Raw genomic sequence first — 12,861 nt, forward strand, 5'->3', positions numbered from 1 at the left:
TTGAAAGAAATGCTATATACAATTTTTTTCCTTTGAATACTCCTACGAATGGTTTTGCAGAAAGTCCTCAAAAACTATAGGTTTTTCTCAGAGAATTATCCTTCAACCATATGAAGCTAAATTTTGAACGAGTAAAATATCCAAATGCTTAATCATGGTGTATGGAAAATTAATAGGAGCATTTTTCATATACATCAAATTGTTTGAGTAAAAAAAACTGTGATATAATTTATCATTGTAATGATGTATTATTTGTGATATTATATAATTGGCAATCTTGGTGCAAAATTTTAAACAGAAATTGACAAGAAATGATATAGCAAAGTTTACATTACTGGATATAGAGTCTAGTGTATCATGAAGTAGTAGCTAGAACTGTCTATTAAATTCTGGATATTTGCATAATAATGGGTGTGTCCTAATATTTAACAGACGTGCTGAAATATCTTAGAAAGAGAATATAGAAGAAGAAATGTTATAGAATGGTCAAAACCATATTTAATAGAATCATCAGTGTGTCAACTATATCGAATTGTATTATGTCATTTTCAGGTTTTAAATGCCACTTCTTTCTATTTAATACACATTTTTACAGTTTATCTCAAAATTTTCTAAAACCTTTTTTTCATTTTTTCATTTCATACTTTCGTTTATGAGATATTTAAATTTGAAAGTATAATACATAGGTGAGCGTTAGTGCTTATTTACATGTAGTAGTTAAGTACACCAGTTCAACCAAACCCACAACTATATGTAATTTAAAATTTATAAAAATATCTCCTAAACGACAGAATAAAGTGCAAAAATAGAGAGAAAACTTTTGAAAAAGGTTTTTATACAAATTACGAGAATATGCAATAAAATATTAGAAGCTATGATTAAACAATTGAATTTGACTTTTACGTAACCTTGAAAAAACAATTAAAAGTAATATCGATACTGCTATTAATTGCAGTTTTAAGATTCCTCTCATTTTTGCTCAACATTTTTTCCCCTCCACTCTATTTTTGAAATATTTAGGTGGGGTGGGTGATCCAAACATCCAGTATATTATATATAGGGTGTTCAATTACCTATGACTAATTAAAAAAAATATATAATATGAATAACTATAAGAAAAAAGTTCCTGCACCATTTTTAAATTTAGCCCTTAATTGACAAGATTTTAAGTTGATTAAAAAATGCTCAATTCTACGCTTGGTATTAGTAGAGCAATTCTCTGATCTTGTATTTGTTTGACTTTGACAGAATGCTCCTCGTATCAATATAAAATCTTGAATAAAGTAAATTTTTAATGCTTAATGGGAAGGTGTATACCAACATCACAAAGCGATTTAACCTGAAATTTGGTTTCCAAAAAAAAAAAACGTTATTTGTAATTCTGTTGTTTTAACCGAAAAGATTTTGCCCAATTATTCAAAAGCAGTTACTGATATTTAAATCAAACTTCAAATAACGTTGCTTACTGATCATTAAAATTTCAGGTTAAATCGCTTCATAATGTCGGTATCAACATTATACGTAACAACCTATATACAATAAGGTCTACATTAAAAAATGGTATGGGAAATATCTCCATAGAATTATATATTCGGACTATTCTAACTTATGATTAGACATAATTAACCGACCACCCGGTATGTTTCTATTTATTCCCCTGTCTGCTCCACTTCTATTAATATATAAAATCGCTCAAGGTGGAAATATTGAAAAAAGAAATTAGATAGAAGGTGAATTGAAACGCTGCGTCAACGATAACTCGAAGAATGAATTAGAATATAAGGATAGTGTGAGCTATTAGGTGTAGGTGTTTGATTTTCCTTAGGCTTGTTATTGTGTCTCGCATCGCAGGAGACCAGAATTGAAAATGCATAAATTCTTTAAAACAATAGGATTCATAAAGACTTTATAGCTTTACTGTAGATAATAGCAGAGAATTTTTGTTTTTGAGCCTTGAGACGTTTCATCATTTTTTGCTGTTTAATAGAATTTAATTAAACCTTATTAATTCCATTTAGACTGTTTTACTCTCATTCCTGTCTGATGCTTTATATTCAATCGAGCAGTGGCATTTGGAAAAGATTTTTAGATGAGTATAATTTCTGTTGTGTTTTCGAACGTTGAAACGTTTGATCATTTATTTGCTGTTCAATAAAATATAATTAACCCTTATTAATTTGATGTACACTATTTTACTCCTAACCTTCATTCTCTCATGCTTTACATTCTTTCCAGCAATGACAATTGGAAAAGTTTTTTAAATGAGTATAATTTCTTTTGCGTTTCCAAACGTTGAAACGTTTGAACATTCATTAGCTATTCAATAAAATATAAATAATCTTTATTATAATTTTACGTAAACTATTTAACCTTCATCCTTTATTCTGACTTTGTATGATCATTCAAACAATGACATTTGAAGAAGTTTTCCAGATGAGTATAGTTTTTTTTGCATTTTCAAACGTTGAAAATTGTTTGATCATTCATTAGCTATTCAATAAAATATAAATAATCTTTATTATAATTTTACGTAAACTATTGAACCTTCATCCTTCATTCTGACTTTGTATGATCATTCAAACAATGACATTTGAAGAAGTTTTCCAGATGAGTATAGTTTCTTTTGTATTTTCAAACGTTGAAAATTTTGATCATTCATTAGCTATTCAATAAAATGTAAATAATCTTTATTATAATTTTACGTAAACTATTTAACCTTTACCCTTTATTCTGATTTTGTATGATCATCCGTGCAATGGCAATTGGAGAAGCTTTCTGGATGCATATAGTTTATGGGGCGTTGACAAACGCGGTCAATTGCAAGTTTCGGGGACGCGAAAGGGGTCGGCTGGGTCAGCTAGGGTAGAATCAGGTTGTTCCGGGTTGTCCTGGCTAGAAATCAGGCCGCTCGATAAAGGCCGCATCCTGCATGTATCCTGACCCACCTTGCTCGACTTGCTAACCCAGATACACTTCCCGGATCAATGTACTTGTCGAGCTCCCGTCCTTATTTCAAAGCTACCCTCTCCCTCCAACTCGATTCTGAATGTCAGGAGCACCTCTCGAAACTCCATATAACCTTTTAACATTTCCCTCTGTTAATTCTAACTCAAACAATCACAACCATGCAATTTTCAATTCATTATAGAATTTCCACAGTTTGCCTCAACACTGACTGCATCCTATGTTAAAAATTTCTGTCTTTCCTTTCATTCATTTAGAAACCCTATATAATTTCATACATTCCTATGGAATAAATTCATAAAGGACTTTTCTATCACTTATTGAGAGATTTACCACGCAACGTTTATTATCCGTTTCGCCAAACGATAAATCACCTTTCTGATGCTAATAACATAAATTATAACACTGTAAGAATCGTGTTAGAGACATAGTGAAAGAACAATTTCCTGAGAACCTGATCGTTTAAAAATGTTGGTAACAAAGGTTTGTGTGATGAAATTGATAGAAAGGTGTTTTCAGTTTGATGTTTTTAAATGGTTAGCGAGATAAGAGACTCGTGCTAGAAACTGTATCAATAAAGGAGGATCTTGAGGAATGATCCATGACTGATGAGGCCAAGGGTGTGGATTTGGAAAGGGGAAGATCAGTCAGAATAGCGAAACATAAACAAGTCAGAGTTCTAGCTCCGGGAGAACCGAGGATGCAGTTGCCTGGCAACGGTGTCCCGGTTCCTAGATGTTCGCAGAAATCAGGTCAGGACAACCTCACTGATCTATATAGGGAACTACAAAAACCACCCCTGCAAAACTGGGTTAGGTCCATAAAAACGTTTCTCCCACGTTGAATTAGAACTCTTACAACAGAAAAAACAATTGCATATCGGTCGTTTCTACATTTCATTGTCCAAAACTACTCCTCGTTTCTTTTTTCATCATCCGAAACCTCAAGACTTAATCAGATGCAGTCATAGATGCTTAACCAAAGGTATTAACTACCCTGTGCATTATCCCGAGTATTCTCGTCCAAACAGAATTACTACCGTATACACAATGACGAGTATACTCGTTTGAGTATTTTTTTCTCATAACTTTCGAGTAAAATGGCTCAGAGAGATCTGTGTTATTGCAAATTAAAGTTTCATACTTGCACTTTTAGATGAATGGGGTCATAGTATTGAATTTTACAGATGTTGTTATAGAAAAAAGGATAGAAGATTAGGAAAGCTGAAAATTCATGCAATTAATTTCAAAGTTAACATCCTTAGAAAAGTCTTCTAAAAGTTGTCGAACTGATCTCTAAACTTTACTACGAGGATTTTCAGGTCACTGCATGATTACGAATGTTGAGGGAGAATTTAAGGATTCAAGAAGGTGAATCTAATATAATGGATGAAAGACTAAACATTTTTATATTGTGTTGAATTTTAATACTCGGGAGTTTTTTAGCACCGAGGTACAAACTTATGTATTTATTTTTTTTTTTATGAAAAAATCATAACCGGTATTCATTTTCTTTTGTATAAACATGTTTTTTACACTTTTCCTTCTATACACACACACACACACACACACACACAGGTCAATTGCAGTAATAAAATGGAAAATTTATTAAATTACGAGTACTTCATTGCCATATTGAATTCGTAATTTTAAGTTTTGATGTTCTTACTGATGGTTTATAATCAACGATCGTCAAAATTTTAGTATCCAATATGCGACCTCTGCAATCCTTTCTCAAAAAACTTATACATTTGATAACTTCAAGGTACGGATAAAACGTCTCGTATAGAAAGTGGTTAGTTTGCAATTTATAAACAAAAGTGGCATAAGACTATGTATCTTGCAACTATGCATTAAAATTTAAGATTTTTATTAAAAATTAAAAACCCGGAAGAATGTCTATATAATTATTTAATTTGAAATTAATGTTTCATTTTGTTACATCGTGAAAATCTAAAACTATCATAATCTTAAGTCAGCCAATTAAATAAATTATTAATGAAAGATAAGCAGAAAATAATAATAAATAATAAAATAAAAATTATTTCATACATTTTTAACATACCAAATATATAATAAATAAATTTTTATCAATTTCTTTTGTGAATATCATAATAAACGTACATTACTTAAAAAATAATTGCAAATTATATTTTTTTTTACAGAATTTAATTTCCTAAAAGAACCTCTGTTATTTATATCTGAATCCTAAATTTAACAGACTAGAATGTTTTCTTTTCATTGTCAATTTCAGATCGCAACTCCTTTAGTTTTCCACTAAAAAGCCCCAATGTTTTAACGGGCAATAGTAGAAATTTAATTTTTTACGATCAGTCTAGTTCATTCTCCTCAGAACTCTCTTCTTTATCACCTTATGTTGTACTACGACTAAAAGCTCTCGTAAAAAGTGTTGGTAAACAGCTGCTTTTTGCAATAAGGGAGTCATTGTGGGGAAATGTTTTGCTATTGCCTATTTGTTTTACAAATATCTGCCACGCCAAATTAGGTATTTTGGAATTTATACTGAGTTCTTTCACTTACATACTTGATTACAACCTTTGCTCCATGTCTGTGGTATACATATATATGACATCTGATAAATGCATTAGTTACAAATTTATGTCTGAACGAGAGCAGAAGTCTGTTAACAAGTTAACTAGTAATGAGACTCTCCGATTGAGTTACGTTACGTGTTCTATGTCATGTCGTTACGCAAAATGGTCGACAGGGGGACTTGAAACACGCATGCGCAGTTGCTATTCCAAAGCATGTCTTCAAATACAAAATAACCTAGCTTTTTCACCCTTGGAGGCAGCATTGAACATAAAAATGTAGTATTGACTCGTAACTGACTTAAATAATAACTTGATTAGACACTTTTTAGGTTAAGTGAATATTCTCTACATAGAGGTTGGTGGTGCTACGCAAAATACCCAAGGTCCTTATTAATATGACGTATTATAGTGTAAATATATATAGACATTATTACAATGGAATCTGAAAATTTCTTACGTAGTCATATAAAATTATCTAGACTTTACACAAATTTTCTATAAATAAATATCGTACAGGCATAAAAACAATGTGTTATGACAACAAAAAAATAAATAAAGTGTAGCTTAATCCTCTATTTCTAATGTAAATAGGATTTCCCAGAAAGGTGGGAAACAAGATAAATCTTAAAAAGTAGACGTTATAGGACAAATATTGTAAGAAGTAATTTACAGTAATTTTAAAACTCTATTAGTTTATATATTTGGTTTGACCTATGGTAAAGTGTTGAAGGATGTGGGTAGATCACATTCAGCTTTTTAAATAGGACCCCTCTTATTTCTATTACATATCTTGATAGCATATCTTACAAGTTTTCAAAAGTCTGCTTTTTATTTTCATCCAGTCGTTTATACATATAATATTTCGATATGAAAGTAGACTAAACGTGTGTCAGGGTAGCTATCACGTACACTACTTTAACCAAACTCATTTTGATACGTATAATTTCAGCTCAAAATATCTCGTAAATGACTAGATGTAAAATAAAAATATTAAAAATAGGTTTTTGCAGCTTTAAAAATAAAATACAAGAATAGGTATGTAATGAAATATAGGGGTTAGAAGAACCGAAGGTGACCTTCATATGCCATTCAACATTCAACCCATGGTTAAACAATATTAAGATTTAATAGAATTTTAAAAGGCCTGAAAATTATTTCATACAATATTGCTATGTAAACGCATAGTTTTCGATATTCTTTGTTGTTCTAACCTTTTTAGAATACCTTATATTTATTTTATTAGAGCCGTCGTTTTAAAGTCTTGTCATTAGTCATTTTCGAATTAGTGGTTCAATATTTATTAACATGATTATGAAAAGTAATTTAACTTCACACATATTTTAAAAACCTTCCATCGCAATACTTATAAATTGAATTGAATGTTCATAGCAGTGGCGCAGCTGATAAAAATATTGGAAAAAAAATACCTTTAAAAAATGCTTCAACACGTTGCCTTATGGAATTTAACAAATTCGGAACAGGTGTTTACATGTAAAAATACAGATTACAGTGAAAATTGCAGAGTTTGTAGAAGCTTGCATAGAGAATAAAACGATATGTCAATAATTATGCGTGACCGTACAAATAGCGAAGCAATTTTCAAAAACTCATATAAACTGTTAATTTAGTAGCCTTGGTGACTAATTATAACAAAAAGAAAAATATTTCCCGAGTTTTGAAATAATTTTTAGTGTACATTATATTACAATTGGGTGTTGTTAAAAATGGTGCTTTCTCATTTTGACCAAGCACCTACCAAATTTTCTCTAAATAAAAGATAAAATATATATCCCTGAAACTTGGACGATGATAAAAAAACCTAAAGTACCCCTCTAGCCGCTTATTTTTCCCGTTTACATAAAATGAGACTTTGATGGACTGTGGAAATTAATTTTAGAGATTTCCCATAATTATTATCTCAATAATTACGGAGAATTCAAAAAGAATTTCCAGAGTCCCTCAAAATCCTGTGTTTTCTTAAAAGGAAAAAGTAAGCGATGGAGGGGTCCTTTAGAATTTATTCTCAGCGCCTAGATTTCAGAAATATTATTTGTTTATTTCTTTTGAATAAATATAAAAGCAGTCTTAACCATGGAGCACCAAATGACTTAAAGAAATCTTTTACGTGTCTTTTAGTTAATTGGATGACTAAAAGATGTCAATGGGAAAATTTTTAGTCAAGTATGCTGTATGGATTGTTAAAAATTAAAATACACAGTTGTTTACGTCCACCATAATAATGTAATTAATAATTAAAATATTATAAATTAATTAAAAAATCAGTTGAATCATAAAAAAATGTTAAGCAGCCAGTGTCTCTGTTTTAAACGTTATTAAACACTTGATTATTCTTAAATTAAAAGAACATACATTTCTTCATTGAGTATATAAATCCCATCAATCTATAATATTTATACATTTTTTTTATTTATGTTCGAAATCAACAAGACAACTTTTTGAAGAATTTAAATGACTAAATGTTTTGATTTTTGTGAATTTTAGATCAAGAAAGCGCCGGCCCAGTTCAAGCAACGACTCGGAACGCTCGTACTCCGGCTGGAGCGATCGAATGCCACATGGATGCGGACGCGAGGGTTGCCGCACCAACGAACGAGGCGATTGCATGGACGAATGCACCGCCGCACTCGTCTTGATGTCCCTCTCTTGCTCACCACACAGCCCTCACAACCCCTTACCACTTCACTGCCAGCACAATTATGGTTGGTGTAATATAATTACGTCTTTCCAATTCTTTCGGATTTTGCCCTAATTAACACCGGGTATCCCGTTAACTATGACTAATCCAATGGATATATAGATAGTTTTATATTCATAAAAAATAGCTCCTGTATTATTTTTAAATCTAGCCTTAAATGAAGAAGTTATTCAGGACTAAAGTTGTTTAATTTGATACTTTTATCGTGAGAGTAATCCAACCATGTTCTTTTTCTCCAGAAATCTCTTCTAACTTAGACTTAGACTCTATTTATGTTGATTTTTTAATAATAACTCTTCTTCGATAAAAAACAGATTTATAAATAGTACACAGGAAGCCTTTTCTTATAACTACTCTAATTTATGCATTTAAGCATAGTTAACAGCCACTTACTATATACCATAAAAATTCGTTTATTTTTTATTTAAGATTTTACCTTTTGTTCACTCGTAGATAACTATGAATGGTATATCATTGAATATAAGAATCAGTTTAATGTTCAACGACCAGTTGATTAGGAATCCGAAGAAGTAAAGATAGTTAGAAAAGATACGAGACTAATTGTTGTTGGAACGAATGTTAAAAATAAAGGTTCCTGGGGAGGTCGAGCAGGAGGCGCAGGAGGTGTTGGAGTAGGTGGAGGTGGAGGAGGCGGGGGTGGAGGAGGAGCAAGTGCAGGAGGAAATGCAGTGATCGGATCCCCAGGGGTCGGTGGGACTTCGAACAGTAGCAGCAGCAGTGGAGCCTCTTGGAGAAGTGGTACCCCAAGCCCACCCCTCTCTGACGAGGGGGCACCGACCACTGGCTCTTTATGGCCCACACCTGCACATCCCCAACACAGCCAGGTCCATTATCCATACAACGCATCCGGATCTTCGTCCAGCAGCACTCCTGGATCCACCACTACTTTAGACGAAGGCATCGTACCTGATTACCTCGAGGAGCAGCATCCACGTAGAAAAAAGGTTAATTATCTTTCATTGCATTCTTAATTTTCTTGCAACTGTTAAGTTAGTTTTTGTCATTTTTATAAAACTCGTTTGTACAGCATACAATAGGGTGCGAAGAAATAATGGTGCATCGACCACTAATGGAAGCTTTTGTCATATCATAGATAAATGTAAATTGTTACTTTGGATACCTTGCCCTGATCCAATTTATCCGTCGACTCCTGTACATACAGGGTGTGTGATTTAAGGATGCCAACTCGAAGAAAGTAGAAAGGGAATCAAGTTTTACAACGAAAAGTATAATAAAATTGTTTTCTAGCATCCTTAGTTTAGGAGTTATCATTAATTAAAATTTATTAATGAGCACATTTGTGATTGGTTGGTAATCTCTAGAAGGGATCTTATGGGCTGGGCCATTTAAACCTGGATACCAATCGTGCAATTGTAAACATTTGAAATATGTGCTGGTAAGCGGGCATTTCAGTGTATAATAGGCCAGCGACCGGACTGAGGAACAAGTGAAGCGCTAAGAAATGTAAACAATATTATAATTAAATTATAAGCTTTTACAATTTGAACTTGACAATGAGTTTTCTTTCCGAGCTGGAGCGTATTACGTGAAACATCCTGTACATTTACCTTTGATGATTCACACGCACGATAGACTCACTGAAGATGCTTATGTTTAAAACAAAATATTGTGAATAAAAGGAAGATGCCTTTGTATTACATTAAAGTTTCATTTAGGTGATATGTGAGTAATGTTAAATTCTATGCGATATAACTTTAATAGATTCTTGAAACATGCGCCAAGAGAACCAGTGACTAGTTATGATATTTTCTTTGAAATGTAATATCGGATTTTCCTTTAGCAATAGCACATAGGAAAATCCATTTCATTTGACTATAGTAAACTTAATATATTTGGTTTAATTTAAATATTAAAAGCAGTGGGTGAATATAGTTCTGAAAAATGACAATTTAGATTAAGTAATGCAATTAATTAAATTATTATAGCCATTAAAAATTAATGCTTTAAAATTTTATAAAATATAGTAATGTCCCATACAACACCAAGTAACTTAAAAATATCTTTTAATCGTCTTTTAGTCAATTGAGGGACAAAAAGATATTTATAAAATGACTTTTAGTCAAGTGCACTGTACGGGATATAATATAATTATATACATAACTGCTGTAGCCAAATAACACAATTCTATATACCACTGTTAGAGAATCATCGTATATTTGCTTAGTTTTTAATACAATCATTTATTGCAGTCATAGTTGTGTTATTTCCTTAGCAATTGATTAATTGCTTCTTTTCATGTTTGATTTTAATATTTTGATATAATTTCTCAGAATAAAAGAGAAATGGGGGGTGAGAGTGGACAACGTTTCATAAGAGTGAAACGATTAAGAATTAGGTTACTAATTAAGACAAATACGTTCTTTACGGATTAGTGGCAATAGTGGTCGCGTTCAAGATTTTTGTCACGTACAGTTGAGTGTGAAAAGTTATTCTACTTAAACTCATTTAACAGTTAGTAGGAATATAATAGAAGTTACAATAGTGTTACAAGCTTTTTAACAATCAATCACATAATATACAACGGTAATTTTTAATTATAATTTTGTGAAACAAGATTAGTAATCAAGATGAGCTACTGTACTCTTATTAGAGTAAAAATTAAATTATTTGGCCACTAATAGGTACTCTTTAGATAACTTATGAATAAAAGATATATCTGTAATATTTTACCTAAATTGTATAAACTTGAATAATTTTTAATTACAAAGAATGAGATATAACTGTAGTTCAACTTTTTAAACTTTTTTATATAGATTCGGTTATGTATTTTGGCATCTGTCTTAGTAAGTCGGTATAAACACAAAAGGAGATTTACCTTATATATTTTGAACTAAAAAAAAATATGTTATGTTTGCATTTACTGCAATCATGATATTTGCAAAAAAAACACTGAAATACGTAAACTAATAATTTGAGCATTTTAACTATACTTGTTTTCATATATACTATAATGCAATATGACTTGGGGCTATATTTTAGCAATTTTCTTTATTAATGTAATACTATTTTTGCTAAGATTAAAAATACTTGCTTAAAATTTTTGTTTCACTTTTTTCTCTGATTATAAAATTGTTTCATGTCAATACATAATTCGTAGATATGTTTGTAAATATAGTAGTTTGACATTCAATATACAAGGTGTCTCATTTTAATTTATTCAATCACATGTGTGTAAAACAAGTTGTAATGTTAAATTAATGTTAAACAAAAATTGTTTGACTTCAAGGATTAGAAAAACAGTAATAATAATTATAATTTATATTATACGTTAGTATGCCAAATATTGTCTTCAGCAAGGTGACATCACGTGGGAGACGAAATATTTGTTAACAAAAAATAATCGTGGTATTTTCGTGCATTCATCTTTTAAATTTTGTTAAACATTACTATTAAAATTCGAATACGTTAATTTCTTTGCAAAATTTAGAAAAAAATATCCTTATTTATGAAAATATAGGGATTAGGTGAGAATGAAAATGGACAAATTATCTTTCTTACATAATTTAATATATTTTAATTTAAATTAAAAGACTTCAAGAAATAAAGAAACGATTATTCCGTTAAGAAGAAAATAAGTGAAACTATACCTGAACCTGATCTAACTAGTCCGCGGTTTTCTTAGTCTGGCCAAACTCATCAATGTCTTATGGTTTAAAAAAGGATTTATTCTACTAAGGCGATAATAAGGTTAACCTAGACTTTATCTGATCTGAATAGTCTGCACAGCACCTGATCTGGCTAAATTGGTCATGGTCATAGGTTTTTATATGGAAATTGTAACCAGATCCGATATAAGTCAGGATCGAAATAATCCGTAAATTATTCAGAAACACCCCCATTACTATGAAAAAAACCTTCATAGGACCATTCATGATAAAGTGTCAACAGGCTAGCATTTCCTGTTTCAAATTTAGATCTTCTTATAAAGTTTTAGCTTTTTTTGGCTTAATAAGATCCACATATCGCTGTCATTAATAAAGCCTACATCCCTACGACGGATGCGGAATGCATAAGGATGGGTTGCCTAATACTTATTTCTAATTGGAATTTTAATTTGAGAGGATTATTAGATTCGATCGATATAAGAATTAGTTGTAAATTTACTTTTCAACAGATTTTTAAAACTTTTTACGAATTTTTAATTTTTAAAATCCACTTGTTTAGGCTTATATAATGACTAATGTAATTACCTTAAATAATGGGGCTAAATACATTTGTAAGGGGAAGATTATACGAGCCGACAAAAAATAGATAATCTTTTAATCCGATTATAATTGGAAGAGAAGAAAACCAGCGAGGAGGAAAAACTTTATTAGGATAATTATTAACTCTCATTTTATGACAGTAAAAAAAAATTATTATCTTAAGTCTTAAAAATTATAAGACACATTTCGAGGTCTAAAAAAACAGAATTCAGTCAGAATGTGGAAGTGGAAAAGAATTTGTCGTAATAACTGGGAAGTGAAGTTGAGAGCAGATTTTGGCAAGCGGCAGAAAATGCGAATCGGCCCTGACCGGTCAGGGATGCAGCTGCTTGCGAGCACTTGCCAAGTGCAACGTCGAGTAAAACTGTGACATAAGCCAA

At 31.2% G+C, this 12,861-nt stretch overlaps 1 protein-coding gene across 1 annotated transcript in view; it reads left to right on the forward strand.

The window, feature by feature from the left end:
* The window catches only part of LOC136779677 (zinc finger protein 395-like), a 105,690-nt gene that overhangs the window by 50,361 nt on the left and 42,468 nt on the right, over positions 1 to 12,861 (forward strand). Inside the window, exons 3-4 of the mRNA XM_066737396.1 lie at positions 8,021 to 8,238; positions 8,826 to 9,199. Coding sequence (XP_066593493.1) covers positions 8,021 to 8,238; positions 8,826 to 9,199 — 592 coding nt within the window. The remainder of the gene's footprint in view (positions 1 to 8,020; positions 8,239 to 8,825; positions 9,200 to 12,861) is intronic.

Source organism: Prorops nasuta, unplaced genomic scaffold (genome assembly GCF_024137725.1).
Source record: "Prorops nasuta isolate Cenicafe-Biocafe unplaced genomic scaffold, Cenicafe_Pnas_1.2 PNAS00017, whole genome shotgun sequence".
Classification (NCBI taxonomy): domain Eukaryota; kingdom Metazoa; phylum Arthropoda; class Insecta; order Hymenoptera; family Bethylidae; genus Prorops; species Prorops nasuta.